Raw genomic sequence first — 16669 nt, 5'->3', positions numbered from 1 at the left:
CAGGTTTGCTGTAAGTCACATGCAACATGCCAGCAGAGAGAGAGAGAGAGAGAGACAGACAGACAGACAGACAGACAGACAGACTCTCTGTTAGCCTGGATTAAATGGGGTAGAGGAAACTCACATAAACTGTCCTGAGCAACATGGAGGGTAAAAATTGACAGATGGATGAAACAGAATCCTAGAGTTGAAAGGGACCTCCAGGGCCATCTAGTCCAACCCCCTGCAGAATGCAGGAAATTCACAACGACCTGCCCTTCCACAGGGACCCCAATTCCATGTCCAGATTGCCGTCCCCCCCCCCCAAACCAGAATCCCTGGCCAGTCTGGCTTGGAGGAAATTTGCTGACCCCAAAATGGAGATCGGCATTTCCCTGGGCATGCCAGAAAGAGCTACGAGAGCCAGAAAGGGCCACAAGCACAACACAATCCCTTCTGCCCCACCTCCCCTCACAATCTGCCTGAGCTCAGTTCCCAGAGGATGAAGATTCTTCCATTCAATGCAGGATCCTGCCCTGTACGGCTATACTATACAGCAGGGGTAGTCAAACTGCGGCCCTCCAGATGTCCATGGACTACAATTCCCAGGAGCCCCTGCCAGCGAATGCTGGCAGGGGCTCCTGGGAATTGTAGTCCATGGACATCTGGAGGGCCGCAGTTTGACTACCCCTGCTATACAGACACAGACGAAAACCTTCCCGGCAGCTCTGCTCCATTACCGTCTAAAACCACCACTGTGCATTTGAACATTTGTTAAGAGAGAAGCTCTCTTCTGGCCGAATGCAGCTGAATGCTGCCCCCCTCTGGCCGCAGGTGAAATTTTGTTCCAAACTTGACACAAACCACCTCCTTATCTCTGGTGCTTAGATTCAGGGGGGATTCTGGGCTGGTCGGAAGCAGCAGAGCAAAGTCTGAATGCGGGGGGCACCTCTAAGGCCCACCAAGTTGGATTCTGAGTCACGGATGCACACAAAAGCCTTAGAGTGAAACGTTGACGCAGGGTAGGGAATTGAATTGTAGCTGGTCGCAGAAATAGGCTTCAATGCCTTATAAGGCTGTGTTTCTCACAGGCCTCTACCACCCCGGCCAGGACTATACCAGGGAAAGGAGCTTTGCTAACCTCCAACACCACCCAGAGTTCTTCACAAAAAAATGGCTAGAGATTTCGGCTTTTTGTCTGCTTTGCTCCTAATAACAGGGGTCTTTTGGGGGGGAGGGGGTAATGCAGAAACCCCTAACCCAGATAGCCGAAACCTGAATTGCCATGAAGCCACTGCACGATTACCAGGCGTGCAAATTCTCCTCCCATGTTCTCTTTCGATCGCGGGGCTGTTTACTCCCTCCCCACCCCAAAACCCACAGCATGATACGGGCTAGGCAATGCCCCTGGCTCAAAGACGAGCCAGGGCCTTTATTCTTTCCACCGTCTGGGGCGAGGGAGTGGGGAGACGAGAAAGTGAGGACCCCCGGAGTCTGCTGTCCAAGCTCGTTAAATTAAAAATAAAATAAAGGAAAGCAAAAGAACAAAACGGGAACCAAAGACGACCCCCCCCTCCCCCCAAATCAAACCGAAACGAAGTTCGCTTCTCATGGAGAATCTGTACTGTTCCCATCACGTTCCTAGGAATGTTGTGTGTGGCTTCTTTTAACAGTGCGGCATCCTGTGAATTTCTTCCGTCCCCCCCCTCCCCCCCCCCCCGGCCCTCTTTGCATCCCTGAATTGCTGCAGCATCGTCCGGTCCTGATCCGGCAGCTGTCATAGCGGCCCGGCAGCCCAAGCCGTTGTCCAAACGCTAGCCAAGACGAGGCCTAGGGAGAGCGAGCAGAGCGGGCCGGAGGAGGACGAGGTGCACGAGCAGACCTCGCTCTGGGACCGGCTCTCGTCGTGGTGTCCCTGCTTGGACCGCACCCCAGTCCTGGTGCTCTCGGCCGGGTCGGGCGCGTCCGACTGCATGTCCCCGCACACCAGCCAGTCTCTCGCGATGGATTGTGGGTAGCCGGGCTCGGCCTCCAAGCTGCTGTCTGGTATTTTCCAGTATTCTTTGCCCTTGAAGAAGTAGGTGGCGCCTGTGGGGGGGAAAGCAAAGCGCTCAGACGGAGCATGGGAGAGGACGAGCACTGGCCCTGCTAGGATGTCTGCGGGAAGGGCTGCCGACGGATTAAAGAAAACCGAGTCAAGCTAGCTTTATCGGTTTTCATCGAGGCACGTCTATCAGGATGCATTGGCCTAGGAAGAAAACGCGAGGGGAAGAACGATAAAAAAGCCTACTTAGCTTGGAGATCAAGAGCTTATGTTGTCTTGAAAGAGGCATTCCCCTTCCCTTGTAAAATGGAAGGAATGCCTATCCTGTCTCCACCAGGAATGCCTCTTCTTGGGGGTCCGTCTCAGAAGAGGCATTCCCCATCTCAGACAGGAGAGAAAGAATCTCGTGTCTCAGACAGGAATGCCGTTTTCCAAAGCTCCATAGCAGAAGAGGCATTCCTCTTCTCTTGTATACAGGGAGCACCTCTCCTGTCTCAAAGATGCAGGAATGCCTCTTCTCCATCTCAGAAGTGGCATTCCCTGTCTACACAGGGGAATTGCCTTAAACAGACAGGAATGCCTCTTCTGAGATGATATCCTTTCCTTCCTCCGAGGAGCTTGGGGAGTAGTGACGGATCTCACGTCTCCTTTTTATCTTCACAACAGCCCTGTGAGGGAGGTTAGGGGATAAGCAGGGACTGTCTCAAGGGTCAGATCCCAGGGATCTATTTGGTCAGTGTTGGCCCTGTCCCTCGGCAAGGGGAGCATTCCCCTGACAACGGCTAGCAGAACTGACCCACAGGTCCCAATCCATACAGCAAATATGAAAGAAATACGGCAAATATGAAAGAAATACTCCAAACCACTCAGTTGCACCGACCTCCTCAAACCGGCTCACTCACCGTCCGACCACCGGGTGGCGTCATCCAGGTGGCTGGGGACCCCCTTCCACAGGAGGTCGTCCGAAGGGTATCCGGAGTCCATCCTCCGCTCCCGGTCGTTGTAGCTCCAGTAGAGGTTGTCCTTAAAGAAATAGGCCTTGTCGTTGGGGGCCCAGGAGAACGCGGCGTCGATGCCTCCCAGCGGCAAGCCGAAATCCGAGATCGGCCGAGGGTAGCCTTCCTCCACGTTATTGTCTTTGAACACCCAGTATCTATCTCCTGGGGAGAAAAAAATCGGCAGGTGGGTAGCAAGGTCATTCCCGCACGGTCAAGGTGATACCTTGCTGCCAGCCGCTGTGGCAACCCCCCAATCGGAGAGGGATGAGAAGCTGTCACAAATCACTGGGGAAGTGGCTTTCATGGGCACATTCCACATTCCAGGAAGAAAGGCACAGAGAGAAATGCTCTGCTAAAGGACCCTAGGTTCTCTGAAGCGTCTAACTCCCATACTCCTGTGCTCTTTGAAAGGGCAATGCCATAGAATTTCCCTCTCCTTGGCTCAAAGAGACACCATGTTGGGCAGTGGTTAGAAACTGGCTCTATGGTGGCTTTTCTCAGCTTTTTTGCAGTCAAGAACCCCGTGAAACATTCTTCAGGCTTCAAGAGACCCCAAAAGTGGTGTGATCGTGCTGAATACGGTTGGGAAAGCAGAGTTGTGGACTAATCCCTGTGGTAGCATTAAATTGCGTTAAATTGTTAAATTGCCATCTGCTGACCAGGTTCTCTCAATTCCTTGTTTTCATTTTTAAAAAGAAAAACATTTTTATTGCAGCGCTAAGCCTTTCCCCTAATGCCTCTGCAACGAAAAGGGCTGGAGAATTTTTTCAAATACAAAACTGGGAGTTCAAAGAACCAGGGACATTATTAAGACGCTCTATGCCCATTATTGATTTTTTTTTTTAAAGAAAAAACTCTCTGGAGGCTGGAGGGTTGCAGGATTGGGTGCAACGGGGTGTGGAGCAGGGAATATGGAATATGGGACTGTAAAAGCATCCAGACTTTCCTGTCCAGATGGGCGCCACCCTGCCTTCGCCGAGATCCTTCCCATAACACCAAGCCTGTTGGAGAAGGATCACAGGAAGGATGGGTGGAAACCCGTTGCCTAGAAACAGGAAAAAAACCCCACACCTTGTTTCCCAAGAGGATCCTGGCCGAAATAAACAATCAGTGTGCAAGCCACCAGCATGCCCTTGAGGTCCCCTTCCTTGCTGGTTCGGCAGTTGTGCTCCTGGCCCTGCTCCTGCCCTCGGCTACTTTCCCCCTGATGGGCAGAGCCTTCGTCTTGCTCCTGAGTTGACCGGATCAGGGCAGTTAAGGAGCAAGATTGTGTCAGCAAAGGCGGACGGTGGGTGTCCTTCTGGAGCGAGCCAGCAGAGGGCGATGCTGCTCAGTCAATGAAAAATTCTGAGCCTTTCTGACAGCTGCAGGATACATGAAGCCAAGTTCCCCGTACAGCCAAATGCTCCTGGGAATAATGTTTTCCTAAAGATGGCTCAGGACCTTATCTGGACCTTTTAGGGTTGCGTGCCTGGTGTGCAATGCGCAAATAGAATGACCACTAGGCTGGAAAACCTTTTATGATTTTTATTCTACTGCAGAAGAACAGAAATGACACCGGTGGGATGGATCCCAAAAGAACCTGTGCAGAGAACCATACAATTACAGGAGATTAAATAACTTCCTACTGGAGGCGGGGAAAGGTGAGGCCCTTATGGGTCAAGGCAATAACCTGGGGTCTCCACTCCCCCCCCCCCCGGACATCCCACGGACCACCAAGCCAGCCCCCCTCCAAAAAGTTGCTGACTAGTTCTAAAAACTGCTTCTGTTATTCCCCCCCTCCCGCCCAGCCTACAATGGGTGACTTTGGCTAGTCACAGTCCTGATAGTGCTGTTCTCACAGAGCTGTCAGAGCTCTCTCAGTCTTACCTCCCTCACAGGGTGTCTGTTGTGGGGAGAGGAAGGGAAGGTAATTGTAAGCCGCTTTGAGACTCCTTCTGGTAGGGCAAAGTGGGGGATTAAAACCAACTTTTCTTCTTTCTTATCAGCCCAGAGTAATGCTGGTCAAAACCTTTGGGCCAGAAAGGAATTTTCCTCCAAGCCAGATTTGCCGAGGCATCTGGAGGGGGGGGGCGGGGTTGGCTGTCCTCTGCGCACAGAGCAGGGGTCATGGGGGGAGAGGGGGCAGCTGTGAATTTCTCCCATTGTGCGGGGTTGGACTAGATGACCCTTGGTGACCCTTACAGCTCTATGTTTTAATGTTTCTCCTCCTGCTTTAACAGGCAAGATAACAAAGAGTTCTTGACTTGCAAGGAGGAGACCAGGTCTTGCCACCACCGATGTTGTCTTACCCTTGAAGAAGACGATCTTGTGGTCGTGGGTCCTCTCGTACACAGCGTCCACGCTGTCCAGGTTGAGAGGCAAGCCCCTCCAGAAACGGTGGATCTGGGCCGGCTGGAGAGAGACCAAATGCTTATTGCGGGTCAGCCTCCAGAAATATGTGCCTGCAGAAAGAAGCATGGGTTAAGGCAGGGGCACGCAAAAAGAAGCATGGGTTAAGGCCCCCTTGAGATCTGGCTTGATGTAGTGGTGACAAGTGGCAGCCTCTAACCTGAGAACCGGGTTCGATTCCCCACTCCTCTGCATGCAGCCAGCTGGGCGACCTTGGGTCAATGACAGTTCTCTCAGGGCTCTCTCAGCCCCACCTAACTCACAAGTGGCCTGCCGTATGGGAACTGGGACTGGCCCAAGGTCACCCAGCAGGCCTCATGTGTCTCAAAGTGGCTGACAACCGTCTTCCCTTCCTCTCCCCTGTAAGGTAGGTGGGGCCGAGAGAGCTCTGAGAGAACTGTGACCAGACCAAGGTCACCCGGCTGGCTGCATGTGCAGGAGGAGCAGGGAATCAAACCCAGTTCTCCAGATTAGTGTTCTTGAACCACGACACCAAGCTGGCTGTCTTAGAGACCAACAATGTATGTTTTTTTTATTTTAGAAATACCCTGCAGACATTTCTCTTTTTCATAACTTTTTCTTTGTTTGTTCCTGGACTCTTGGTTGGGTTCAGATTTGTTCCCTTTTTGTGTGGATGGCTGGGATTGAACCTGGGGCCTTCCACCTGCCACGCAGATGCTCTATCACCAAGCCCCTCTCCTTCCTTTCTTTATGCACAGGAGAAATCTCAACTGGCGAAGGGAAGAGTCCCCCTGCAAGATTTGGGTTGGAGACAGCCGCTCTCTTTTCTTTGGCATCTTGACCAACTGGCCAGATTGTCTTTTCAGGTTTTCTGTAAATTGGATCTTAGCCTAATAATGCAGGAGGCAGAACCTCTGGCCCTTCCGCCCTTGTGGGACAACTTGGCTCTCTCTCCCTCCCTCCCTCCCCTCTTTTCTTTTTAAAATCACAATTATAAGGATTTATATCATACACTGGTAATTATGCCCCACTTTGCACATTTGCTCTCTACCGAGGCATGAATAATACATGCGGGGGCATGGGGAGGGGGGCGTGCGGGGCGGCGATTACGGCTTCCTTGACAAACGGTTTTTCAAAAGGCTTCGGCAAAAAGAGACCTCGGCATATTTAGGGGGGAAGCGCGCAATTAAATGCAGCGATCCTTTGCATCCCTAACGAGGCCAGTGCTTGGAAGGGGCAAGGGCCTGCCTGACTTTTCAGGAAGAAACCCTCATTCGGCTGCATCTGGGCGGCTTCCCCCTCCCGAGGCAAAACACACCCCAAAGCTTTTTTGACTTCGTAGGCAGAAATGGGGACATTTTGGTGTTTTGCTTGGTTTTTGGGGGGGAGCCAATGGTTCATTTGCACATGCATGAGTCCCTCTGGGTCAAAGGGGGTCCTTCAGCCCCCTGCCTGCCTGCCGAGGCCCGACAGTGAGGCTGAATTTGTCCTCTCTTCGGTTTATGGGCATCTGGGGCAGGAGCAGTAACGATGCACAAAAGTGTCAGATCTGGGTTCAAATCCCTACTCTCCCTTGGAAGTGAGCCAGGCGTCCTTGGGCCAGTTGCACATTCTCTGCCTAACCCGCCTCGCAGGGTGGTTGTGGGGCTAACATGGGGAAGTGGGAAATGACAGAAGCCACTTTTGAGAGCCGGCATGCTGTAGTGGTTAAAGTGTCGAGCTAGGAGCCGGGTTCAAATTCCCACTCGCACCATAGGAGTCTTGATAGGTGACTTTGGGCCAATCGTACACTCTTGGGTGAACATAAATGAGAGAAGAGAATTATGTAAGCTCTTTTGGGTCCCCATAGGGGTGAAAAGTAGGCTATAAAATGTTTGATCCCCAGAGGGAAGAAAGGTGGGGCATGAGTGAATATCCTCAATAAAATAATATAGGAATGAAAGCCAGAATCTGGTTTTGGACAATTTGGAGAGGGGGGAAAAAGTTATCTTCAGATCCTTTGGAGAGATTGGAATGGGAGGGGGAACAAATCGTTATCATAGGAGGTTACAAGAAGCCAAGAAGGAACCCTGGTTGAGAAAGCCAGGCCTAGAACAAGAGTACTGAAGTAGTAAAAAAGAGCAAAATCCCAGGAGCACCTTAAAGACAGAAAAACTTCATGGCAGGGTTGAAAGTCACTGCATGTGAGTCCATCTGCCTCACAGGGTGTCTGTTGTGGGGAGAGGAAGGGATGCTGAATGACAATAGCACGTATATTTGGATTAAGTGTGATATGCAGAGGGGTAGGAGATGTGGGGAAATCAGGACTGGCAATGAGACAGCAAACCAACGTCTCGATTCAGTCCAGGTGGCTGCATTGTCTTGCGCTTGAGCGGGACTGAATTGAGACCTAGGTTTCCCGTTTCATCGCCAATGCAGATTTCCCCACATCTATGATCTCTCTGCCCTGCTTCTGTATTTCGGCATCTGAACTCACCCCATTCTCCAAGATATAAGGACAGATAGACTCTCATTCTAGAGGTATCTGAAGAAGTGAGCCAGTGACTCATGAAAGTTCCCCCGTGCAACAAATTACGTTCGTCTTCAAGGCGCTCCTGGACTCTAGATTTTTTCCTATTGCTACAGATCAACGTGGCTCTCCTTCTTGAGGTAACGCAAGGGTTCTTTGCGGCAGTGCTTTTGTTCCAGGAGAAGTACTGCCAGCAGATGCTCAGGAAGTGGGGAGACAGATGGGCTTTATAATGAAGGTGCACGCTCGTGACATTTGGAACGAGAGGACTCGTACAGATGGTTGCCTTGGGGAAAGTGTTCAAAAGGAGCAGGTTGTCAGCCAGAAACTGTGCGTTTGAGGGACTTCAGGGACCATTTTGTGGGTCAATGTGGAGCCACACCAAAAAAACCACCGCTAAATGGAAGCATTCAATTGTAGGCTAGCCACAGGTGGTCACAATTTGATATTTTCAAAGTTCCGAAGGGTGGATATCTTGTCAGTAATTTCAGAGCCTTGGCATTTGGTGGAACAAAGTGTTTGCTTCTTGGGAACCCCGCAGGGATACTACTGAAAATGGCATCCCTGCGTCAAGAGCCAGCTGGGTGTCGTGGTTAAGAGCGGCGGCTTCTAATCTGGCAGGCAAAGTTTGATGCCCCGCTCCCCCACATGCAGATGGGTGACCTTGGGCTCGCCACGGCACTGATAAAGCTGTTCTGAGTGAGCAGTGATATCAGGGCTCTCTCAACCTCACCTCCCTCACAGGGTGTCTGCTGTGGGGAGAGGAAAGGGAAGCTGCTTTGAGACTCCTTCGGGTAGAGAAAAACAGCATATAAGAACCAACACAACGACAACGACATCTTCTTCTTTGTCTTCTTCTTCTTCTTGCCTTTTCTTTACAGCAAAGAAAAAATTCCAAGAGACAGCCATTTCTGCTCCGGAAGGAAGGAAGGAAGGAAGGAAGGAAGGAAGGAAGGAAGGAAGGAAGGAAGGAAGGAAGGAAGGAAGGAAGAAAGAAAGAAAGAAAGAAAGAAAGAAAGAAAGAAAGAAAGAAAGAAAGAAAGAAAGAAAGAAAGAAAGAAAGAAAGAAAGAAAGAAGGGAGGGAGGGAGGGAGGGAGGGAGGGAGGGGCCCATGCTCACCTTTGAAAAAGAAGGCCTCTCCTCGGATTTGAGCCACGGCGTCAAAATGCGTGGTGCATCGGTTGGGCACATCTCTCCGGAGCCTAGTGGGAAGAAAACCAAATGGCGTTGCTCATCACAACTCTTGTTGTTGGCTCTCCCCAGCAAGGAAGAGTCTCCCAAACCTTCCTGGGACCAAAAGCTGCAGCAGAGACCAAAGGTAGAGGAAGGAGCAGCTAGGTATTCTTCCATCAGCTTTCCACCTGCTATCAAACAGCAGGTGTAAGAATGAAAGAACTGTGGCCACTACTCTGTAGTTTGATTCCCTGATCCTCCCCCACATGCAGCTGGCTTGGTGACCTTGGGCCGGTCACAGTTCTCTCAGAGCTCTCTCAGCTTCACCTACCTCCCCAGGTGTCTGTTGGGGGCAGAGGAAGGGAAAGGTGATTGTAAGCTGCTTTGGGTCTTTGCTGGTTCTGTGAACAGACTGTGAGTGGGAGGCAGAAGGGACCGTGTTTTGTTGGTGCTTGGCTCCTGTGGCCCTTTCTTGCATGCCCAGGGAAATGCCAATCGCCACTTTGGGGGCAGGAGGCAGATTTCTTCCAGGCCAGACTGGCCAGGGACTCTGGGCTTCTTGGGGGGGGGGGCATGGAATTGGGGTCACTGTGGGTGGGCAGGCAGTTGTGACTTTCCTGCATTCTGCAGGGGGTTGGACTAGATGACCCTAGAGGCCCCTTCCAAGTGTCTGATGCTATGATCCTTCAGATAGTGCAAAGTGGGGTATAAAACCTTTTCTTCCTCAGCCCATATCACTCCTCCTCCTCCTCCGCCACTCCCCCTTAGGGCTAGAACAAACCACGGGAATTCTGGGGAAGGCGATCCAACCCCGTGTGGATTTGGGCCTTTCGAACTAGGTGTAAACGTTTGCCCTTGAAAATTGCAGGAGAAAAACCGGTAGCCTCCGGAGCAGCCGTGGCAAACGGGGAGCGACAGATCGTGCAGTTGCCGGGGAGGACGGAACAGGCGTGATGAAAAATTCATGGCCGCCGAGTGTGCCTGAGGGGGACAAAGCAGGAGACCTTCCCTGCCGCGGCCACGAAGCAAGGGGGCTCCAGGGCAAAGGGAGGACGCTGAACTTCTAGGATGCCCCTTCAAGGACGAATTTCCTGGCAAACCTGCTAGAGGCTGATTTCGCTGCTTAGCTATTGCAAACACGTTCCTTCCCGCTGGAAGGAGCAGCCAGGAAGCAGGGGGAAACGGGCAGGTGGCAAAATAGACTTTCTTCTTCCTTCCAGAGCAGTGCCCGAACATGGCTGGGCCCTGTTGAATACAGAAGTGGGCCTCCAGAAGAGCCCACCTGGATCAGAACAAAGGTCCTTCTAGAACAGCCTTTCTCGACTTTTCTACACTTGAGAAACCCCGGAGACACTCTTCAGGCTTTTAGAAACCCCAGAAGCGGTGCGATTGTGCAGGATATGATTTCTGCCCCACTTTCCATCACACGATGCCTATCATTTTGTTATGTCTGAATGTCACTTACAGTAGCGATCCCCAACCTGTGGGCCGCAGACCACATGTGGTCCGTTGACTAATTGGAGGTGGGCCGCGAAGGACGCCTTCTCCCCCCCCCCCCGGCCCTTTACTTCGTTCCCCCCCCTGGCCCTTTACAACACACTTCGGGTGTCATTGTCTCCCATCCCTCCCAGATGGGACTATCTCGTTGCAGAGAAACAAGCTCAGGGTTCCCATGGATTTGTCATTGTCATGAGTTAAAATTTCCATGAAAATAAAATGTTCCTTATGTTCATTGTTGTGGCGTGTCTGCATCTTATTCTGAAGGGATGTTTAGACATTACCATAGCGATCAGAGAGCGTTAGGGCAGTGGTTGAGAGTAGAGGAGTAAACTACCCCCCCCCCCACCGGGCCTCAGTAAAATTGTCAAGCGTTGAGTGGTCCCCGGTGATAAAAAGGTTGAGGACCACTGACTTACAGGGTGGAGGAACGGTTTTCCGGCAAATCAGGCAGGAAGGGGTGGTCATCCTCGTTCGTTGCGTCAGGCTTGGCTGTGGGGGACACGGACTCCCTGACCCCTGAGCACAAAGACAAGGAGCAATTCAGGCATGATGGGCACCTCCTTTGCCCTTTGGGTGGCAAGCCCTTCCCGTCCACTTTCTGATACAGAATAACTGGCAGGCAACAATTAGTCAATCCGCCTGCCTGTCTGCTCCAGGCCCCTCCCGGAACTTGCATCTGAGTAAACCCAGCTTGGCCCCCATGGTAGTGAATTAGACAAGTGTGGCAGGATTCCCACCCAGCTCCGCACCCGACCCCAGGCAGAACCCAGCACCATCAACTCACCGTACAGCTGCCAGATGCGGACCTTGTCTTCATAAGGCAGATCGTATTTCAAGGGATCCCCTACGGGGCCCTGGTAATATGGCCTCATGATAGACTCTAGGGCAGAGATGTGGCTTAAGCCGATGGCGTGGCCGAATTCGTGGACTGCCACAGCAAACAGGTCCATTCCGTTGGTATCTGAAAAGCATGGGGTGTAACACTGAGCGGCTTTCAATGTTCAACCTGCCTCGCCAGGTTATCGGTCCTGTATCGGCCCTATGAGAAGGAAGGATTCCCTGGAGAAGAGCCTAATGCTGGGAGCGATCGAGGGCAAAAGAAGAAGGGGACGACAGAGAATGAGGTGGCTGGATGGAGTCACTGAAGCAGTCGGTGCAAACTTAAATGGACTCCGGGGAATGGTAGAGGACAGGAAGGCCTGGAGGATCATTGTCCATGGGGTCGCGATGGGTCGGACACGACTTCGCACATAACAACAACAACATCGGCCCTACGTAGAAAGCCAGAATGTCTCATCCCTATATTGTGGAGGATGGGAAGGACCATCTAAATCCACCAAGGATTGAGGGTAACTTCCCAGATCACAGCTCATCCAATTAGCTACTACAAGGTCACCTTGGTGGGGAGTGCCACCAAGTCACAACCAGCTTATGGAAAAGTAAGCCAGAATTTCTCATCCCTAATTTGGGAAGATGGGAGGGCTTATCTAAAGCTGTCGAGGAAGTTTATTCAACAAGCGAGGGGAACTTCTCGGATCGTGAAACATCAAGTTAGCTTTCCACCATTCTTAGGTATCCAGATAATTCTTATTCCCCTTTGTGAACCTCCATCTTTTGTTTATGACAGTTCATTTGCACCTTTCCTAAAGAGTTTTATTTTAAAAAATTGCCTGGAACCGCTTGGCCTCGAAGAATGACTGAATCAGAGGCACGATTCCAGATATCTTAATGCCGAACTGACAACCTGGCAGATATTTTTATGCCACCTGCAGAGCCCAGGGAGAAGAGAATCAATCAAAGATAAGGACGGAGACAGCGCCTGATTTGGGTTATGGGGCTGTGTCCCGCCTTGCCTGGCACTTTCTATGTCTTTGTCAACCCAGCGACACATAACTAGGGACACCATCAAAATCCATAATTCCCAGTATCCACAGGATACTTTTTCTGGATTGCCAGATCAGTCTACATCGTAACGGCTGGGTTGTATTACGAATTGAAGAAGAGTTGGTCCTTACAGGCCTCTTTTCTCTACCTGAAGGAGTCTCAAAGTGGCTTACATCTGCCTTCCCTTTCCTCTCCCCACAACAGACACCCTGTGAGGTGGGTAAGGCTGAGAGAGCCCTGATATTACTGAAGAAGTTGGCTCTTATATGCTGCTTTTCTCTACCTGAAGGAGTCTCAAAGCGGCTTACAATTGTCTTCTCTTTCCTCTCCCCACAACAGACACCCTGTGAGGTGGGTAAGGCTGAGAGAGCCCTGATATTCCTGTTCAGCCAGAACAGCTTTATCAGCGCCATGGTGAGCCCAAGGTCACCCAGCAGGCTGCATGTGGGGGAGCAGGGAATCAAACCCAGTTTGCCAGATTAGAAGCCCACCCTCCTAACCACTATACCAAGCTGGATCCCTGAATTGAGCACTGTTTCCCTGAGAAGTTTTGCTGCCAATAGGCATGTTCAATGCGCCTGTCCAGCTGGTATTCAGACGAGTGGGGGTGCCGATGAAATTCCTACTTCCCTGACTCAGCAACATGTCTTTCTTCTGGCTCATAATGTGAGATTGAAAGCCTGGGCCAGGCTCAGATTAACCTAGGGCATATGGTCGTGGTCAGGATTAGACGGAGGAAGGGAAAGCACGCTGGGGACACTGCAAACCCCTTCGAAGACAGCTGGGATAAAAAATGCGACTCGGAGCTTGACCAGCAATTCATCTCGTTCAGCAGACCAGAAGACTCAGTCAAGGGCCGTCCCGGAGTACAGAGCTGTCAAAAACGGAACGAAAGGCCTCTTTCTACCACTCAGTTCAGTGGGGGACGGCATTACGACAGCAGCTTTATTCGCAGCTGCTAAAATCCGGGTGAGGACGGCTCAAAGCTGACAGCCGCAAACGCGGCAATGTTGACAATGCAAGGCAACCTCACCTAGTTGTTTCTATGAGGACAAATTGGGAGAGAGAGAATGATATATACCTGGGGTAGTCAACCTGTGGTCCTCCAGATGTTCATGGACTACAATTCCCATGAGCCCCAGCCAGCATTCGCTCATGGGAATTGTAGTCCATGAACATCTGGAGGACCACAGGTTGACTACCCCTGATATACACTGCACTGGGGTCTCATTGACGAGAAAAACGGGTTGCAAATAGCTAAAGAAGTGAATTAAAACCTCAACTAGGATGCAAAATGTGGCAGAGATGTTATTCCTAGTGCCATGGCAGGTTCTGGCCCAAACTGGAGCAATGCAAGACTTTATAAGATTTGAGCACAGCAGAGAATCTCAATTCTCCAAGACCCTGCTAGTCAAAGACCCAAGACCCTGCTAGTCATTTGTAGCTAAAGGACTGAAAGCGATACCACCACCTTATGCAACATTCTAGAAAACCCTGTGTCAAGAAAACTCCCAAAATAAACCAAGATGTTTATGAAAACCCCTGAGTTTGATGGAGGCCAGTCTACCCTTCTGCTCCCTTTCATCTTCAATACCACCCACAGTATCTTTCTACTACCCAAAGGAGTCTCAGTGTGGCTTCCCCTTCCTCTCCCCACAACAGACACCCTGTGAGGTAGGAGGGGCTGAGAGAACTGTGGAGAGCCCAAGGTCACCCAGTTCTCCAGATAAGAAACCGCTGCTCTAAACCACAACACCAAACTGGCTCTCCTTCTAGTACCCTCTGGCTTCTCAGCTGCTCTCTTACCCGGACGTACCTGCTGATCGGAAAATCCAATATTCGTCATCGTCAAAATGAGTGTCTCCAGCCGTGTGGTGTTCCCCGGGGAAGAAAGCGTGAGCCACGGTGCCCCCCGGGCCGTCAAAGGGGTACCCGTCACTGTGATCCGACTTGGTGAAGTCTATCTGGATGTCGGCATTGTTACCCGCCACTTCGTGGAAATTCAGCGGCGTGATGTCACTCCACACCTTCAAGGCGTAGTACATGAGAGCCCGGACGGTGTCATGGCCCAGGTGAGATTCCTTGGGAAACGTGCGGACTCTGGAACGGAAGGAGGAAGCGAATTCTCTGAGTGGAGGAAAATGGTTCAAATAAAACGCCGTTCGTTTAAGAAGTAAGCGGAATCGGCGTCAACATTCATGAACAGGACCTTCCCCCTTTGACCTTTGGGAAGCAGCTGTGCCCCAGCACTGAGACACCCAACATCCACAGCTAAAAGGACCCAGTAGTAGGTGATGTGAAAGACCTCAGGGACCCTGGAGAGCTGCTGCTGATCAGAAAATTGACCATACCTGTTGGGCCCTCGAGAACCCCACAGAGTCCTTCCACTCCACCCCCCTAATCTAGCACCCATTGTATTCCTGAATGCAACGGGCTTGGCGCCTAGTACAATAAATAAAAGGCAAAATTGACATTGCTCGACCAAGAAGGCAGTTTCAGGAGCTCAACAAGGGACATAAAGGGAAATAAAAACCCAACCTGGAAAACAGGTGAGAACCACGAGGGTTAGGGATAAAGCCAGACACAGAAAGATAGAAACAATTTCTTCTTAGAGCTCAAAAGTGTTTAAAAAACCATAAAAGAATATCTTCTCTATCAGGCACACATGAAACGTCTCAGTGTGTACCCTGCAAACCTGTTCAGACCTAACGCACTTCGATCATACTTAGCTTCCTCAGAGGTCATTTTGTAGATACACACCTTTATAAATAACATTTTTTTTCAATTGACAACGGGGGAGGGAATTTCTGATATGGCTGGTTCGGATCCTGCAATATATTCGTATAGACGGAATCCTCAGCCAGCAAATATTTCCTGCAAAATATTAATACTGGCAGGATCCTCAGCCAGCAAATATTTCCTATTCCTCTCCTGGATACTGGATTTTCAGCAGCATTTTCAGGAGCTCACCTGTTTGCTCCAGACCTTTGGAACGCAGCTGCCCCCTTATCAAAGGTGTAATACACAGAAAGGGACAGCTGACGTCCGGCATGGCAACTCTATTCACTAGAGATCTTGACGTCTCTGCTGAAGACGTTATAGGTGTTTCCTCCAGCAGTGCTCAGAGGATGGGGTTGGACTAGATGACTTCTGAGACCCCCCCTCCCGACATGCCCTCTATGGTCTTCTCCCCTCTGCCACTACTCAGGTTACATCTGGTCACTTCCAAGGCTGCGTTTCTTCTTTCCTTGCTTGCTAGCTTCCAAAGGCAAGAAAAAAACATGAAGATCATCATGTGTCATCAAAGAAGCATCTTTGGCTGCTGGAAATTCAGGTTTGGGTCCAAAGAAGCATCTTTGGCTGCTGGAAATTCAGGTTTTTCTCCATCTCCTCCTCCTCTCTCTCTTTCTCTCTGTGTCTTTGCCAGTTATCTACCAGGAACAGTTTCATGCTGAGCCCTCTGATTAGAAGCAGGGAGCAAGGGACCGGTGGTATTTGTGGTGGAAGGAGCGAGCCAAGCAGAAACACTCCACTCTGGGGGGGGGGGGGGAAGCAGGCACCCCAGGAACAAACAGGAGCTGCCGGCTGCCGAAATCAGCAATTACCCCCCTCCCCCCCCAAACCCCCCCCCCCATACTGATCAACGCTGCTGATTTAGGCTCAAAGCAATCAAGCCAGCGACCTGTTCTGGAAACCAGTTCCTTTTTGTTCGGCTTGCGTGGCAGAGTCCGGCCCGATCCGGTTATCTTTTGACGCCGCAGGTCAGAGGCTGGTTAATAGTCAGCTTGCACAAAGCTCGAGGGTCCAATCGAGAAAAGCCATTAGCTGGAGCATTAATTAATGAATTCCCTCCAGAGCTGCAGAAGGGTAATAAAAGCCTGTTTATCTCTAAGTGCAGGTGAGGCTGGGGCCTCCCCATTCCGCACACGTGGCCCTTCGTTCTCCCCCGCTGGGCTCAGCAGACCATCCCTTGGACTCGTCAAGGAAAGTCACCAGATGTCTGAAGCCGAACTCTTGAGGAAAATCCCTGATGCAGCTTTTTTATTGTGAAACTGGAGACAAGATTGTAGGAGGTGGGAGATTCCTTCCCCCTTTAACCTTGCAATTGTTTCGGGGTGATCACAGTTGCCCCTTAGAATCATAGAGTTGGAAGGGGCCACGCAGGCCATCTAGTCCAACCCCCTGCTCACCGCAGGATCAGCCCTAACCATCCTAAACCTTCCTCCCAC

At 51.1% G+C, this 16669-nt stretch overlaps 1 protein-coding gene across 3 annotated transcripts in view; it reads right to left on the bottom strand.

Annotated features, from left to right (window-relative positions):
* Window positions 1–1374: 1374 nt before the first annotated feature.
* MMP17 (matrix metallopeptidase 17) overlaps window positions 1375–16669 on the bottom strand; it is a 115940-nt gene continuing 100645 nt past the window's right edge. For all 3 annotated transcript variants that reach the window (XM_077308378.1, XM_077308377.1, XM_077308379.1), the window contains 7 exons: window positions 14257–14540; window positions 11341–11517; window positions 10973–11072; window positions 9003–9085; window positions 5313–5465; window positions 2926–3183; window positions 1375–2067 (listed from right to left, as the gene is read on the bottom strand). In XM_077308378.1, coding sequence (XP_077164493.1) covers window positions 1757–2067; window positions 2926–3183; window positions 5313–5465; window positions 9003–9085; window positions 10973–11072; window positions 11341–11517; window positions 14257–14540 — 1366 coding nt within the window. In that variant the 3' untranslated portion in view covers window positions 1375–1756. The remainder of the gene's footprint in view (window positions 2068–2925; window positions 3184–5312; window positions 5466–9002; window positions 9086–10972; window positions 11073–11340; window positions 11518–14256; window positions 14541–16669) is intronic.

Source organism: Paroedura picta, chromosome 13 (genome assembly GCF_049243985.1).
Source record: "Paroedura picta isolate Pp20150507F chromosome 13, Ppicta_v3.0, whole genome shotgun sequence".
NCBI classification, from domain to species: Eukaryota; Metazoa; Chordata; class Lepidosauria; order Squamata; family Gekkonidae; genus Paroedura; species Paroedura picta.
This window is presented reverse-complemented; position numbering and strand designations above follow the sequence as displayed.